Source organism: Saccopteryx bilineata, chromosome 4, assembly GCF_036850765.1.
Source record: "Saccopteryx bilineata isolate mSacBil1 chromosome 4, mSacBil1_pri_phased_curated, whole genome shotgun sequence".
NCBI lineage: Eukaryota > Metazoa > Chordata > Mammalia > Chiroptera > Emballonuridae > Saccopteryx > Saccopteryx bilineata.
The window spans coordinates 72119065-72134454 of NC_089493.1; the positions used below are offsets into that span (position 1 = coordinate 72119065).

Consider the following 15390-nt stretch of genomic DNA (forward strand, 5'->3'; position numbering starts at 1 on the left):
CCTACATGGGATCCCTGAAATGCTCTTAAAAGGAGACAAACACAGAGTAGTGATGAGAGCCTAGAAAAACAAGAAATTAGCATGAATGAGTTTCAGAATATAAGCGATTCCAACTCAGATGCTTTGTTCCAGCCTTTTGCTATAGGGGACTTCCACTATGAAACCGGAACTCTTGCCTTCATGGCTATGAAGCAATGGGACTGGAGAAGCAGGGTGTGCAGGGACGCAGGAAGGCCCTAGACACATGAAGGAGACATGTTGTGTCACTGAGGTGAGGACACTGAAGGGCATTCAGAGCCACTTAAACTTTATCAAATTGAACACTATGGCCTGGTAGTTTTATCTTGATCTGTGTGAAAATTAGGGAGGTTCATATTACAGTGTGTTTTCTAACTTGTTGACCTTGAGAACTCACACTAAAGTGGAAACACCACCCCTCTCCAGCCCAAGGCAGCGGAGACTTGGGTTTAATATCACTTTATAAACGAACCTCTTTGCTCTTACTTTGAGTTCTATTCATGTCAGTTTTCTGAAGGCCTGCTGGGCACCAGAATTACAGAAATCAGGTCCTATGATCATACCTCTAAGTGAGAATTAGATGAGTTGGCACACATAAAACATCTAGACAATGCCCACTCTGTACCTGTTAACTCATTATTGTTAATTGTTGTGATAACTTTCAGTGAAGAGTCCACTCTAACCTAGCCAGCATGTGGAAGATGTTTCCTCCATCCTGCCAAATTATTTCTGGTTCTCAAATAACATTTTTTAATATATATAAAATAAGCTCTTTAGATATTGATATATATTAAGTGTTCTTAATAAGAATGGTAGCAATCACTTATGCTAACAGGTAAAAAAAATATATTTCTTTTAATAGACACTATCTCCCCACAGGATCTTTAATAGATATTATATGACTTAGACATAACGTTTAGGGACACTTCGAGAAAGGTACATTCCTCTTAACACCTCTGTGTTCGGTTGCATCCTCCTCTATCCTTTAATGAAGTTGAATCCTCAAGGCTCCTTCATATACTTGTTTGGCTTTTTATAGGTTATAAGTAAGGGTGTGGCTGTAAATAAAGAGGATCAAAGTTAAAGAACCATCTTCAAATGTGCCTTGAGATGTTATGCCAGTTCTAGAACCTTCAGATCTGTCCTTGGCTGTTTGTCTGCCTGACTTTACTGACTCCAGTGAAATTTATCTCTGTGGGGAGAGAATATGCACCTTTACCATTACACAACTTCACAAGGACAGTGCTGTTTATGTTCTCACTGGCGTTAGTATAAGCAGTGAAATATTGTTTGGTTTAGCCTCTAACCCAGCAAAGAAGAATGGGGATTTTGCTTGTAAAAAGATTAAACTGCACACAAGCAGTGTCTCTGCTGCCATTCTGACTAACAGGGTGAACTTGAGTCAGAATATACATGAATCTGGCCCACTTAGAACTCTACTTACTTTTATAAGTGAAGAGCAGTACTTAAACTGGAGAATAAATGTTCTTATTTTTAAGCTTGAATGCTTTCTGAATGTCAACAGCATTAGTCTGGCCATTGCAGTACTCCCAGGAGATTTGGGTCAGACCACCCTCTCCCTAGGTCAGTGTGGAAAACCCCACTTATCTTAGAGAAGAGGTCATATGGGTACTCTGTACCCTGAGTTCACTTGTAGCCTATGCAGGAAGTACTCAACTTCCCATCTCTCAATGGAACCACAACTACCAACAACTGTCATTGTCTAATTCTGGCTCTTGAAAAGCTCCTCTTGAAGGAATGGTCAGATTTGTTCCAAGTGGCCCCAGACCCTAATAGCTAACTCTGCCTATGGCCTCAGTCAACCCTACAGGCAATTGGGGAATTGTGATGTTCAGAGTTGTCCCCGTGGGGTGAAATGAGCAGACCATTATCTGTCCTCCACAGTCAGTCATTGGGTGTGGGTCCCTGGGAGAAGTACAGCCTCGGGTGAGATGTCTCTCTTCTGCTGGGGCAGTCCAGGCAGGATCCTGAGGGTGGGGGCTGCCTGCTGACAGTACCCCTCGTGCTGGGACAAGTCCTCCATGGAGGGTTCTTGTTGGAGCGTCCCAGTGTCCACCACAGTTCTCCTGCTGGGGCAGTCCAGGCAGGATCCTGAGGGTAGGGGCTGCCTGCTGACAGTACCCCTTGTGCTGGGACAAGTCCTCCATGGAGGGTTCTGGTTGGAGTGTCCCAGTGTCCACCACAGTTCTCCTGCCAAACCCACAGAACACCATCATCATGGTGACCTGAGCCCCCCTGCAAACACCAAATTGGCCAAGTCTTGTTCAGTACTCAGATCACATGGTCTTCTCTGTAGGATTTTAGTAAGTGCTTTGTGGAAAATCAGATTAAAATGAAACACAGGAACTGATGCAGGATATAGAGTACATAGAAAGGAAGCTCAACTCAATGCGAACCATGGAGAGACAGGGAAACCAATTTTAAAATAAAGGACATTCAGAACGTTTGCATTCTGTGGTTAGTGAAACAGCAGTACAGAGTTTTAGATTTTAAAGGGGAAGTTACTTTTACTCTAATAACCTGAATTTGATAAATTCCTTAGTTAACCCCATGTTAAGAGGAAAAGTACTCACATTTTGAATTGACTATTTCATGGGCAGCCTTCGTTCTGTAAAGATTGTTGTTTCTGGCGACGTAATTTGACTGTTACATCTGAATCCTTGAAATGACAAACAATTTTCTATGGTGTTCTATGAATACTGAAACTCTTCTTCATGTTCCAGATATTGATGAATGCAGCACCATTCCTGGAGTCTGTGATGGGGGCGAATGTACAAACACCGTCAGCAGTTACTTTTGCAAATGTCCCCCCGGTTTCTACACCTCTCCTGACGGTACCAAATGCATAGGTAGGTTTCATTGTAAGCAGCATACCTAAGTTCTGTAAATCAATTCTAATATGAGCATCTTTCTAAGCAAGTCTGTTAAGAGGGACATATAATTTTTCAAAATGTACATTAATGGAAATCTTTTAAACAGTCAACCACCCTCTTAAAGAACAGAGACACCCTGTGGTCTTGTTTTGGGATTTTTGCCTCCCCTAAAGGGGGATAGACCCTATGCTATCCTCAGTCTATAAATTAACTCATCGGTAATTCAAGTGTCGAACCTTGAGGCCATCCTTAACTCCTCTCTCGTTTGACCCCTGTGTCCAGTCATTTTCTGGGACCTATGTTAATTTAGGTCTGAAGGTTTGCCATAATCTTTTCATTGGTCTCCCTACTTTCTGGCTTCTTTATAATTTATCTTGTCAGATTTATCTTCCTAAAATAGTACTTCGATTAAATATCTCTCTAGCTCGAAAACCTTTGGTAGTTTTCCATTAGAATTTGGAAATTGCTACTTGTCAGTCCCGTGGGTCCTTCAGGTGCTGCAGAGCCCCCCAGAGCCGCGAGGGCTGGAGAGGGAGCTGTGACAGTGGAGAGGCTGAATGGACCGGCTCCTGCTCCCACCCAGCCCCCACAGCCACACGCTCCGGGCACCTCTGCTCTTAACCGGTTGGATGTTAAGCTTCCATGAAAAGAACAATTGTATAAGGTATCTGTTCTTAAAAAACAGATTTGACAACTGCCGGATTTAACAATTGCTAAGACTCCTTTCAAAGTACTTTATTCTAGAATAAAGCTCAAGCTGTGGAGTGCTTGCTCTCTGGCGCCTCCCCACCTTGCTAACTTGTCAGCATAGCCCCGGCTTCTTCCCCTCAGACAGGCCCTTCGTTTGCATTCCTTCGTGCCTGTAATCATACATGTTGCACCCACCAACTCACGGATACCCTTCTTCTCAGCTCAAGCCCCTTTCACGCTGCTTCTCACGTTCTCTTTGAAGATGACCCAGATCAGCTTACCTGAGGACATGCTTCTCATCAGTGGCCTTATAGGGAAATTCTATGTCGGCCTGTTTTTATCTCCCTAATTAAGTTGTAAGCTCCTCTTTAAAGACTAGTAACTGCTGTCCCTATATCCCTGGTGGTTCTCAGCACAATTCCTTGCATGTCCTAGGCACTCCTTAAGTATTTGTTGAATATGAACATGAGTAATTCTTTATTATTAAGACAAAGCTAGGAAGCCTGTGGCACACGGCCTTGGTGAAAAGTGAATGCTATCTTTGATGTTTGTTTCTGGCCCATATTTTCGAAGACACTCAGCCTCACATCCTTACCACAGACCATGGAGTTCAGACCAAAACTAAATTGCACTTGAAATTGTGAATTCCTTTTTACTTAGTCACATATAATAAAAGCTGAGGGCAGTTTCTTAACAGTTGACGTTAGGATAAGTACAACTAGTGAGGGAAGAATATCTGGCTTTTCCTTGGAAACAATGGTGATGCCTGGATTGCTTGATTTCCTAGGATCTATCTATCCATAGACACAGGAACTGCAGTGAAAGAATGGCAAGTGAATATATAGCTCCTACCCGCTCCCAAATGTCCCAATTAGCACATGACCTCTGGTGGATATATGCTTAACAGAAAGGTAGACGAGAAGTTCTTTATTAGCCGCACGATAGGTAGATTTTTTTTAACCTTCAAAGAGAGCCTCAGACTACCTAAAATAATTACACCACATTTACATATCAGACTGTTTCCATTTATAAAATTCTTTTCTTTTTACTAAATACATCTATACTAACTTTTTACAAAGAAAGGGGGGTAGGGAGGGGAACTAAGATTCATGAGGTCACCTCCTCAGTATGAGACATTTTATGGAAATCGCCTGACTTAATGTTCACAGCAGTGCCGTAGATGGGACAAGCTGAGGGTGAGAGAGTCCAGGTAAATAATCTGGTCCAGTTGTTTAAGTCACTAATAAGTGAGGGAGCTGGTTTCCAGCCCGGGCCTGAGTCCATTGTTTGGACTCCTCTCCTTGCGTCCTCCCAAATGAAGCAGGATGCAGTAACTCCTTCTTGCCATCCCCCTAGGCAAGCGCTGTTTCTCCTTCTTTGGTACTTCATTGTACCCGTAATTAGTAACTTATTATTTAAAATTATCCAGATGACATTTCTGCCTTCCCTAAAGCTAATATTTCCTGCCATGGTAAACCACAAAAACACCCCCACCCCACCCCACCAGTTATTCCTATTGGCAAGAAAATACATGTAGTTTCCAACTTGAATACAAACCCAAGGTTTGTTGGTAAGTTGGTTGTTTGGAATTAGTAAATCTAACCAACAGAAAACCCCATATGTAGAGAGCGGTATGTAGTATTTCCTTGTACATGTTTTCTAAGCAGGGAATTCTTTCCCTCTGTCACCGCATTTTCAGACTCTCAGACCGCTCCAGCCCCAACGGCCCCTTTGCTCTGCAATCTCTAGAAGTATTATTTTATTTTACTTTTTTTTGTTTTGTGATCATTTCTTGGCACTTTATACTACTTTCTGTAGGGTGTCTTTTCATATTAGCGCATCTGTCACATTCATACCTGGGAGTCTGAAGGTGTTTTGTGCCCAGTGTACGCCTCCTAGCTCCTGGTTGGACACAGCCGTGGGAGTGATTAGAAAGGAGAGGCCTGTTGATGACCTAGAAACACCTACTTATAATATATTTGTTCTGATACAAGGTGACTTCTGGGTCCTGGAAGGAAGAGCCAAGTTTTTCAGAAGGGGAGAAGGGAGGAAATTTCCTATTCTTTTCTGCTAGATGTCGTGGCCAGGGCAGTAATCGTGGTGTATAGGGTTCCCTCCCCCCCCCACCTCCCTTTAGCTCCCTCACATCCTGCCATTCCTCTTCCTAGGCTCCCGTAGGTCTTCATATCATCCTAGAGCCACCCCTTCCCCTCTGTGCAGAGTGACCCAGCACCGGAATGGTTTTCTTCCCACTTACTCTAACACACCTACCTGATGACACAGCAGCTTCCAACGGCTATGCCCAGGGGTCAGTCCCTCTAAATAGTTCTGTTTTCATAGATTTTCTCTTCTTTTACTTATTACCCTATAGATTTGTTTTTGTTTTTTAATTTAAGTTTTGTAAGTAAATATGTATATTAAATTTTTTTACTGATTGATTAACTTTAGAAAGAGAGAGGAATTTGGGCCAAGTATTTACACTGACCACCAAATGTATCTGAAACTGGGATAGAAGCCAGTTTTGAACATCTTTTTCCATTCTTACAGCCTTTGGTTTCTGTGCCCCAAATATTCACTAATCCTTGAACATACAAAGTATTAGTGGCTTTAGGGCAATGCAAACTAGTACATAGAAAATTCTATTTCTCCCTCTTCTTCAGGAGGAGGTGACAACGTGGCTTCACAAAGCATACCTTGTCTGCACGCCCTCACACCCCTGTAGCCTGGACTAGGCTGGAATAAAACTTGTTCTGCCTCTTTGCTGAGAATATCATTAGTCTGACCAGAGGTGCAGCAGCTGGACCACAGAAAATTTCTGGAAAGCGCACTTTATTCTTGCTAGTGGTTTTAAGTACTTTTCAGAAATAACCTTTAACCCTCTAAGACCGACCTGAAATTTTATGATTCATCTAGGTGTTCGTTGTAGCCTTTTTCACTTGATGTTAATAATATAACTGTTTCTAAGCCTTGTTATTTATTTTATTTCACTTTAGTATTGCAATCATCAAGATTTGAAGGCTATGAATTTTTAAGAATGATGTAGTTTAAAATAATTGCAGGTATAACCAACCCTCTTTGGGCATACTTAGTGTTTAGAACACAGGGACAGATTTTTGTTAAAATAGTGTGCACTTTACAGAAGGATTTGCCTCTTATATTCTTTTAAATGATAGGCACATTTAAAATATTTATTTACACTTCAAATCGTATTTTATATTAATTGTACAAGTATTTACTTTACTTGAAGAGAGGCCTCGCCTTCATGAATGTCGAGTAGACCAGGTTCACTCGGCTACTTGCCCCTTCATTTCACGGAACTGCCTCAGAGACCCACAGAGCAGGCGGGTTTCTCCTATGTTACAGGCTCTTCTTTGGTAGTCCAGAGTTGTAATTCAATGTGTCAATGTTGTCATGACAGTCAGACATGATGTAACCCAATAAAAGTGATATATAGAAAGAAATGTCTTCCCTTGTTGCTTTGAGATGTTGCTTTCTGCCAAAAAAAAATTAAATTAATTCTTCAAGAACCATTGTCTCTTATAGGACTAAGGACTTGGAACCACCTACATTTTGAACTTGTAAATAATTAGTGCCTTATGAAAGCTGGTTAGGGCCCCAGGACAAAAGGAAATCTGGATTAACAAGTATTGGATCCAACTGCAAAGTGGCTCATTCCTTTTAAAAAAAATCTCACGAGTCTGACTCACAGTTTCAGACCGAAAAATAAAAAAGATCTTTTAGAAATGCAGACTATAGTGCAGACTTAATGTTGGTTTAACATAGATTTATATCAATATTTTCCTGAAGTGGCTTGAATTAAGTAGTTTGAAACCAAGAACAACACAGTCTCCCTTCAATATAGAGACATGTCTATTGAGATTTTTTTTTTTTACAATATCTCTTTTATCTGTCATGCCTTTATATATAATTAACTGTCACTTCCAGTGATTTTCTTAGTCTCTCTTTTGCTATGGCACATATGGTTGTAATCATTTGTTCCCACCTTGGGACTGGAATGTGGGACTTCAGCCAAGTGTACCAGCTCACAGGGGCCAAAGGGGTGAGCTGAAGAAGGGCTTTCTGATTGAGAATTGTTCCTGAGGGGTGCACGCAGCTTCCCTTCCAGGGGGCAGGCACATCCATTCCTCCTGCCAGAGCCCCAGTGTGAAGCGTGGAGGTGATGGGGCAGCAGAGGGTCAGAACAGGTTTGATCTCAAGTGATGTGTGTGTGTTTCTTTGCTCTCTCAGATGTTCGCCCAGGATACTGTTACACTGCTCTGGCAAACGGACGCTGTTCTAACCAGCTGCCACAGTCCATAACCAAAATGCAGTGCTGCTGTGACATTGGCCGATGCTGGTCTCCAGGCGTCACCGTCGCCCCTGAGATGTGTCCCATCAGAGCAACTGGTAAGAGCCCTCCCAGTTTCCTGCAGGGCACCCCAGCTCCGCCTCCCACATGCCTAGTAGCAATGTGCACAATGCAGATTTAATGGAAACCCAGGTAAATAAGATTCTCAAAAATAAAAAGGATGGCATTTAGGGAAATTTCCCCAGATAACAAATAGGGAAAATACAGAGGTCCATACAAATAATACTGTTTCCAGGTACTGCTTCTGACTTAGCTTGCTTATGACTGTTGAATACCAACCTTGTGAGAAAGTGCTGGTTCCCTCTTATTCTCATCTGTTTCTTCTGGCCCTCCTGTTGTCCTCAAAATCTTATTGGAATAGAACTCAGCTCTCTCAGAGCCTTTTGGGTGATTCTGGATACACCTTTCCTCCTTCCCTAACACCGGACACTTCTTTTCCTAGTTGCCAAGTTCTGTTGAGGTTTTTTTCCCCCAATATCTCTTGTATCTGTCACATTCATTTCCACATAATGTTCATATTCTCTCGTCCGGACGGTTGCAGTAGCCTCCTAACTGGTCTTCCTGAACTCCGCAACCGCCGTATCCATTTCCCGAAACATAAGTCATCTGAAGCTCAGTTAAAAAAATTATGTCTGGGGAAAATGTAGAGAAGGATGTCCAGAAAATGTTTCCTGGGAAGAACTCAGGCCATATACACTGGTCTAAATCTCTTTATTTTTTGAAAATAAAATCTTACTATACTTAGCCAAGCATATAAAGTCTCTCAGTCTGACCCCATTCATCTATTAACTCTAATTCTAAATAGCTTTATTTTGTAGTTAAATTATAGGATCAAGTTTTCCTTGAACCCAGTCACAGCATTTCTAAACTCAAATGTTCTTTTTTCTTAACACCTCGCCCCACTCAGGTTCCTTACTCCCCTCCCCCCACCCCTGCCACCCTTGCCCATATAGAACCTTTCGTTCGCTAAGGCTTGACTCAAACATGACCTGGTCCCTCACTCTTTTGTAGTAATGTGCTAGAAGTGCCGCCTTTTTCCTCAGCGCTGCAGTTTGTGCTGTCGTTGTGGCATGAGTCCCATCAGCTCTGCTTATGCCTGTGTGTGTTTATTTATTATTTTTTAATGGTTTGAGAAAACTTATTAAGAGGTCTCATTCATCATTACAGTCCCACATTCCTAATACTTTTTTTTAAATGTTTCCACAGTACTTAGCAAAAATTTGCTTATAAGAGACATTTGGGTGAAAGGAACAATTTATTGACATCTTTCCTACCACGTCTAAGTAAAAATTGGGGTTATACCCCCTTCTTGATTCGATTCCTGACAAGTGTGGTTAAATCGAGGAGATTTAGGAGAGAAAATGAAGGTGGGGATGGATACTGCAGAGTTAATGAAAGACTTCAGAGTATGTGAGTCACAGAATGTGAATTTCCCATTATCAGGAGTTATAGAATTGCTCACAGATGTTACTATAAAATTTCTGTTTATTGCTGAGAATTATATATGTGGGTTAAAGAAGCAATAAAATCTTTCAATATATTTTAACACATACCAAGTCACATATTTTGTTTCATTTGCCGATTGTCTCTGTCCTAAAAATATAGTCCACCCTCTTTCCTTCACTAAGAGGGACCACTTAGAGGTCACTGTTTAGAAACACCTGACTTCCTACTAAGACATATGACTTGAGTACCAGGAAAATTGCTTTTTAAAATACATATGTTAACTTAGGAATCAGCAGCGTTGATGTGGATTTCTTTCTATGCTGAGGCCGTGAATAGAGGAGAGAGAAAACTAGGGCAGGTTTAGGTGCCTAAAGCCCTACTTTGGGACACATGGTGCAGAAGGCTTTGCAGGGAGCTGCTCTCCCAGGTGGACAACCTGAGATAGGCCGAGGGCAAGGCAGGCTGACAGAGAAAACTAATTTGCAGACAGGTGTGTTTGTTTACTCAGATGGTTCAGCACCAGTGCCACAGAGCTTGGGCCTCTTTTGAAGAGTGATGATACAGGAAAGAATATTTTAGATTAGTCAGCTTTTTACTTTTTAAAACAAAACAAAACAAAAAAAACACCACACCGGTATCATCTCTGGCTTAAATGGAGATAGGAAAGATGGACATCAGCTGAACAAAATTCGCCCCAGATTGCTGATCCTGGAATGGAAAGTTATTAAGCTGGAGAAAGGAGGATAGAGTACAGCACCCAGTCTGGTACACTGTCCTGGAGAGGATAAAATGAATTGAATGGAATGCTTAAGGTAATATACCCACCTAATTAGCAGAAATTGTGATAAGCTACCTGAAAGGCAGAAATCGCGGCTCTAACCGAAACACGAGGCTAGTGTGTTCCAGAAGGAAAATTTATTTTTAAAAGTGCCTGAGTGCAAGCGGGCTGAGCCCAGCAACAGGTGTCAGCCTGAGGGAAGGATGGGGCAGGGGTTATATGGACTTGTCAAAGGGCCTTGGGCAAATAGCTGGAAAATAGCTTCTTCTCTTTGTGGCTGGGAGTGGCGCCACAGTTCCTCAAAATCGTTTGCAGGCTGATCTGATCATCCCTCATCAGCATCCAGCTGCAAGGGAGTCTGAGCTGGATCACGGAATAAACAAGTCCTTCTTCCTCCTTCAGCCCTGCATTGTTCTTAAGAAAGACGGTGGCTGAGTAGCCATTTTATCTATCACTATCCAGCTACTTTTACACAAATGCTAAAAGACTAAAAAAATAAAAGAAAAAGGCTGATGGTGCGTGGAAGCAAAGCGAGTTCCTTAATATAATTGGCATTCAGTGAAATCCAACATAGTTCATGGATTCCTGTTCTGTGTAATTTAAGGGCTAGGCTGGGAGTGGGAGGTGGAACTGTGACTGCATCTCAGTAAGACATTTCACTGTGTCTTCGAATAAGTCAGGGTTTAGTCCACAAGGAAATGAAAAAACATTGACCAAGTGTTCTGTTAATAAATTAAACTAATACAGAAAGTATCTATGAGAGAATCCCTGTGTGACAGTGATAATAAAATTATCAATACTTCGGCAAGAGAATAAAAATACATTCAAAAATCACCTGGTTAATTTACTCGTAGACAATAGCTATGAGAAAATATGGCTATTTATAAGAAACATGAAAGTGATTAGTTAAGTGAATATGTCTCTGGAAACCTGGGTACTGTTTAAAAACACCTGTTTGATCACCCTGGCCGGTTGGCTCAGTGGTAGAGCATCGGCCTTGCGTGCGGGGGACCCGGGTTCGATTCTTGGCCAGGGCACATAGGAGAAACACCCATTTGCTTATCCACCCCCTCCCCTCCTTCCTCTCTGTCTCTCTCTTCCCCTCCCGCAGCCAAGGCTCCATTGGAGCAAAGATGACCCAGGTGCTGGGGATGGCTCCTTGGCCTCTGCCCCAGGTGCTGGAGTGGCTCTGGTCGAGGCAGAAGCGACGCCCCGGAGGGGCAGAGCATCGCCCCCTGGTGGGCAGAGCTTTGCCCCTGGTGGGCGTGCCGGGTGGATCCCGGTCGGGCACATGCGGGAGTCTGTCTGACTGTCTCTCCCCATTTCCAGCTTCAGAAAAATACAAAAAAATAAATAAAATAAAATAAAAAAATAAAAAAAAAAACTTTAAAAACACCTGTTTGGAAGCCCAGGGGAAAAGTTTGTAACAAATCTAAGGATTTCTTCTAATAAAGACCTGGCATTTTGTGAAAAACAGGAGCCAGCCTAAGTCAGGGAACTCATTCAGAGGATCATAATGCAGCAGAGACAGCCACCCCTTTGCCCCGTGGGCCACTTCTCCACCATCACTTTGTTGTCCTTTTACGGGTAGGAGTTCCTCACGGGCTGTCTTTGTACTCTCTTCTCTTTGTTTTCTGTACCTCTTAGAGGTGCTCATCCATCCCTAGGGCTTTAAATACCATCTGTCTACTGATAACTCCAAAACTTATATCCAGCCTGACTTTTTCTCTAGGCTTTAAACTTGCTTATGCAATGCTATGTGACATCTCCACGTGGATATCTGAGATCTCAAAACTCATCTGCTCAAGTGGAACCTTGCTTCCACCCACCGAACCCACTCTCACCGCAGTTTTCCCCCTCTCAGTAATTGGTGCCTGCATCTACCCAACTATTCAACTAGAAAATTAGAAGTCTTTCTTGATTTGCTGTTCCCTCCACTCTGACATTTACTCCTGCACCAAGCAATATCCATTCATCTCTAAAATATGCTTCAATTTTTTACACCTGTCTAATTTCATTACTCCTTCCCCTATCCAGCCATGGTTATCTTGCCCTTGATTCTCCATCAGCTTTGGCCCCTTTCTATACAGTTTCCACATGTTAGCAAGAATGAGCTGAAAATGTTCAGCTGATCATGTCCTAACCCTGCTGAAGACCTCCATTGCCCATACAATAAAATCCGGCTTTTTAGGGTACTCTTCATAAAGAGTCCTGTGGAATCTGCGGGTGGGACTGGATGGAGAAAGCGCCCTTTCTTCTGCAGTGCGGTGAATTGTGAGATACCGGTAAATAACGACTTCCTAGGTTTGGGAAGTACATTGGTACCCCCTGGGGAGGTTGTTACGGGTTTTGAATTATTATTGTTCCAGTATTGCTGCTGCTGTAGCTATTAGGAATGGGAATGAAGTCAATCGGTTTATTTCCTTTTCTTCAATTGACCTCTGCGGTTTTGAAGATCAATGTTCTTCAGAGATTTCTTTGAAAAATAAGGATGACTTCCCTGGACCTATGACATGTGCTATAGCTCAGTTGTTATATTCTGTTGTGTTGTGTGTTTTTTTTCAGAGGATTTCAACAAGCTGTGCTCCGTCCCTATGGTGATTCCTGAGAGACCAGGATATCCTCCCCCACCCATTGGACCCATTCCTCCAGTTCACCCTGTCCCTCCTGGCTTCCCCCCTGGACCTCCGATTCCAGTCCCTCGGCCACCAGTGGAATATCCTTATCCATCTCGGGAACCACCAAGTAAGAATTCCAAAGTCACCCAGCAATTTTTCTTGCATTAGTCGGGTTAACTCTTTTGCTGTTGTTTATGGTTGTTTTAGTCATTAAATAAGTTGCCAAATGTTAGATTCAGTTTTAATTTACATAGTGTTGCCTAAAAACTTTCTGAGTTTTGCCTATTGCATAGAGAATAATGGGAGATTTTATATTCTCCAGAGATTAAGGGTTTTTTTTTTGTTATTGATGTTTTCAGTCAACTGTGGGAAAGTGATGGGAGCGATTTAAATCTGATTTACAGGATGAATTCATAGAGGTGGTGTAAAATTATTTCTTGAATCATATATGATACAAAGAAGTTTTACAAGCAAATGCCAATAACTCACTGACTTCGTTACTTCTCCAACCTGGAATCTTGTGAGTGAGGTGGAGAAAGGAGTAGAGAGAAGCAGAAAGAGGAGCAAAGGACAGTTGGACCCAGTACCTGGCCACGTGAACCACAGTGCACGTGTGATCTCTCTGTAGGCAGAAATGGAAGTACACTTGATTGCAGCCTGATGACCTTTGCCCAAAGAGTGTCCTTCTTCCTTAATGATCCAGCATCTTGCCCATTATTACCAGATTAAGTGCTAATGAAAGACACCCTCATTATATGTAATTATAATGGGGTTTAATGTTATTCCCTTAGGGGTGCTGCCAGTCAACGTCACTGATTACTGCCAGTTGTTCCGTTACCTCTGTCAGAATGGCCGCTGCATTCCAACTCCTGGGAGCTACCGGTGTGAGTGCAACAAAGGATTCCAGCTGGACCTCCGTGGGGAGTGCATTGGTACGTGATAGAGCGCTAGACTGGCACCGAGAGCTTGTTGCAGTTCTGCTCCTGGACTGTGCAGGTTTTCTATTCTGCTGTAACAAATCACCTCAAACCTAGTGGTGTAAAACGACACACCTGTACTGTCTTATAGTTCTGCAGGTTAGAAGTCCAACACAGGTTTCACTGGGCTAAAATCAAGGTGTTACAGAGCGGTGCTCCTCTCGGAGGCTCTTGGGAAAAATCCATTCCTTTGCTTTTTCCAGTTTCTAGAGTCTATCTGTATCCCTTGTCTGAGGGCTCCTCCTTCCATCTTCAAAGCCAGCAGTATAACATCTTCAGATCTCTCACTAAGGCTCAGGTTCTCTCTTCCAACCCGGACCCGTCCACTTTCAAGGACCTTTGTACTGACCATGGGTGGGCCTGTCTAATGCAGAAGAAGACTGCCATCTGAGATTTGCTGATTAGCAACATTGATTTTTACCTGCAACCTTAATTCCCCTTTGCCATGTAACTTATTTATAGGTTTGGGGATTAGGACATGAACATGTTTGGGGGGCATTATTTTTGTCTGATACAATGACTTTTAACTTTTTTTGTAAAATCTTTGCTGGTAACTCCAGCTTAAGTAATCTTACCTGACCATTCCTTAAAAGTATGTCAAAATTATGAAATTTTTGCACATTTCACTATTTTAAATGGATAACTTGCCAACTCTCCCTTGTTAGTCATTAAAAACTAAAGAGAGAAACTTTAAATGGTTGACAAGACATTTAAGCTAGTGAAAGGAGGAAATGTCCCATGAGGACATTTTATTTTCCCTGAAGTAAGAAGCGGGAGGCGGGGGGAGGGGTGCAGACAGACAGACTCCCACATGTGCCCGACCAGGATCCACCCAGCATGCCCACCAGAGGGTGATGCTTGGCCCATCTGGGGCGTTGCTCTGCTGCAATTGGAGCCATTCTAGTGCATGAGGCAGAGGCCATGGAGCCATCCTCAGTGCCCGGGCCAACTTTGCTCCAGTGGAGCCTTGGCTGCAGGAGGGGAAGAGAGAGACAGAGAGGAAGGGGAGGGGGAGGGGTGGAGAAGCAGAATGGGCACTTCTCTTGTGTGCCCTGGCTGGGAATTGAACCCGGGACTTCCACACGCTGGGCTCTCCACGGCTGAGCCAACTGGCCAGGGCTTCTTTTTTTAAAATAAATTCTTCTCTTAGTTCTGCTTCAGACTCCTAATCTGTAATTATGAATCATGCAGAAATCAGTAATTCTTGGTTTCTCATGCTGTGTAATTGCCTGGTGATATGAAATACTCTTCTAGCAGCACATTGAAGAGTCATTTAATCCTTAGAGGTCATCCAGAGCTGGGTAGAAGAGGGAACATCTAGTTTAGGGCTGGAGAGGGCGAGGTCAAACCTGCACCTGCCACAAGAAGCACGTGGTCTTGGTCAGGTAGGTTGTCTTCTATAAGCCTTAGCCTCCTCATCTTTATAAGTACAGGAATATAAACCAGTTTACCTCTAAGTATACTGATAGTTCTTATGACTATAAAACTAGTGGGAGCCTATCTGGGGACCACTGGAGGTAGAGGAAGATGATGCTGGGTGAGAATTGCCTTTTAAAGGACAACAGTTTCATGTTTTGTTTAATGTTCTTGGTAGAATTCA

At 42.7% G+C, this 15390-nt stretch overlaps 1 protein-coding gene across 1 annotated transcript in view; it reads left to right on the forward strand.

Annotated features, from left to right (window-relative positions):
* Positions 1-15390, forward strand: part of FBN1 (fibrillin 1) — a 252149-nt gene that overhangs the window by 127980 nt on the left and 108779 nt on the right. The window contains exons 9-12 of the mRNA XM_066276475.1: positions 2763-2888; positions 7851-8009; positions 12761-12940; positions 13605-13745. Coding sequence (XP_066132572.1) covers positions 2763-2888; positions 7851-8009; positions 12761-12940; positions 13605-13745 — 606 coding nt within the window. The remainder of the gene's footprint in view (positions 1-2762; positions 2889-7850; positions 8010-12760; positions 12941-13604; positions 13746-15390) is intronic.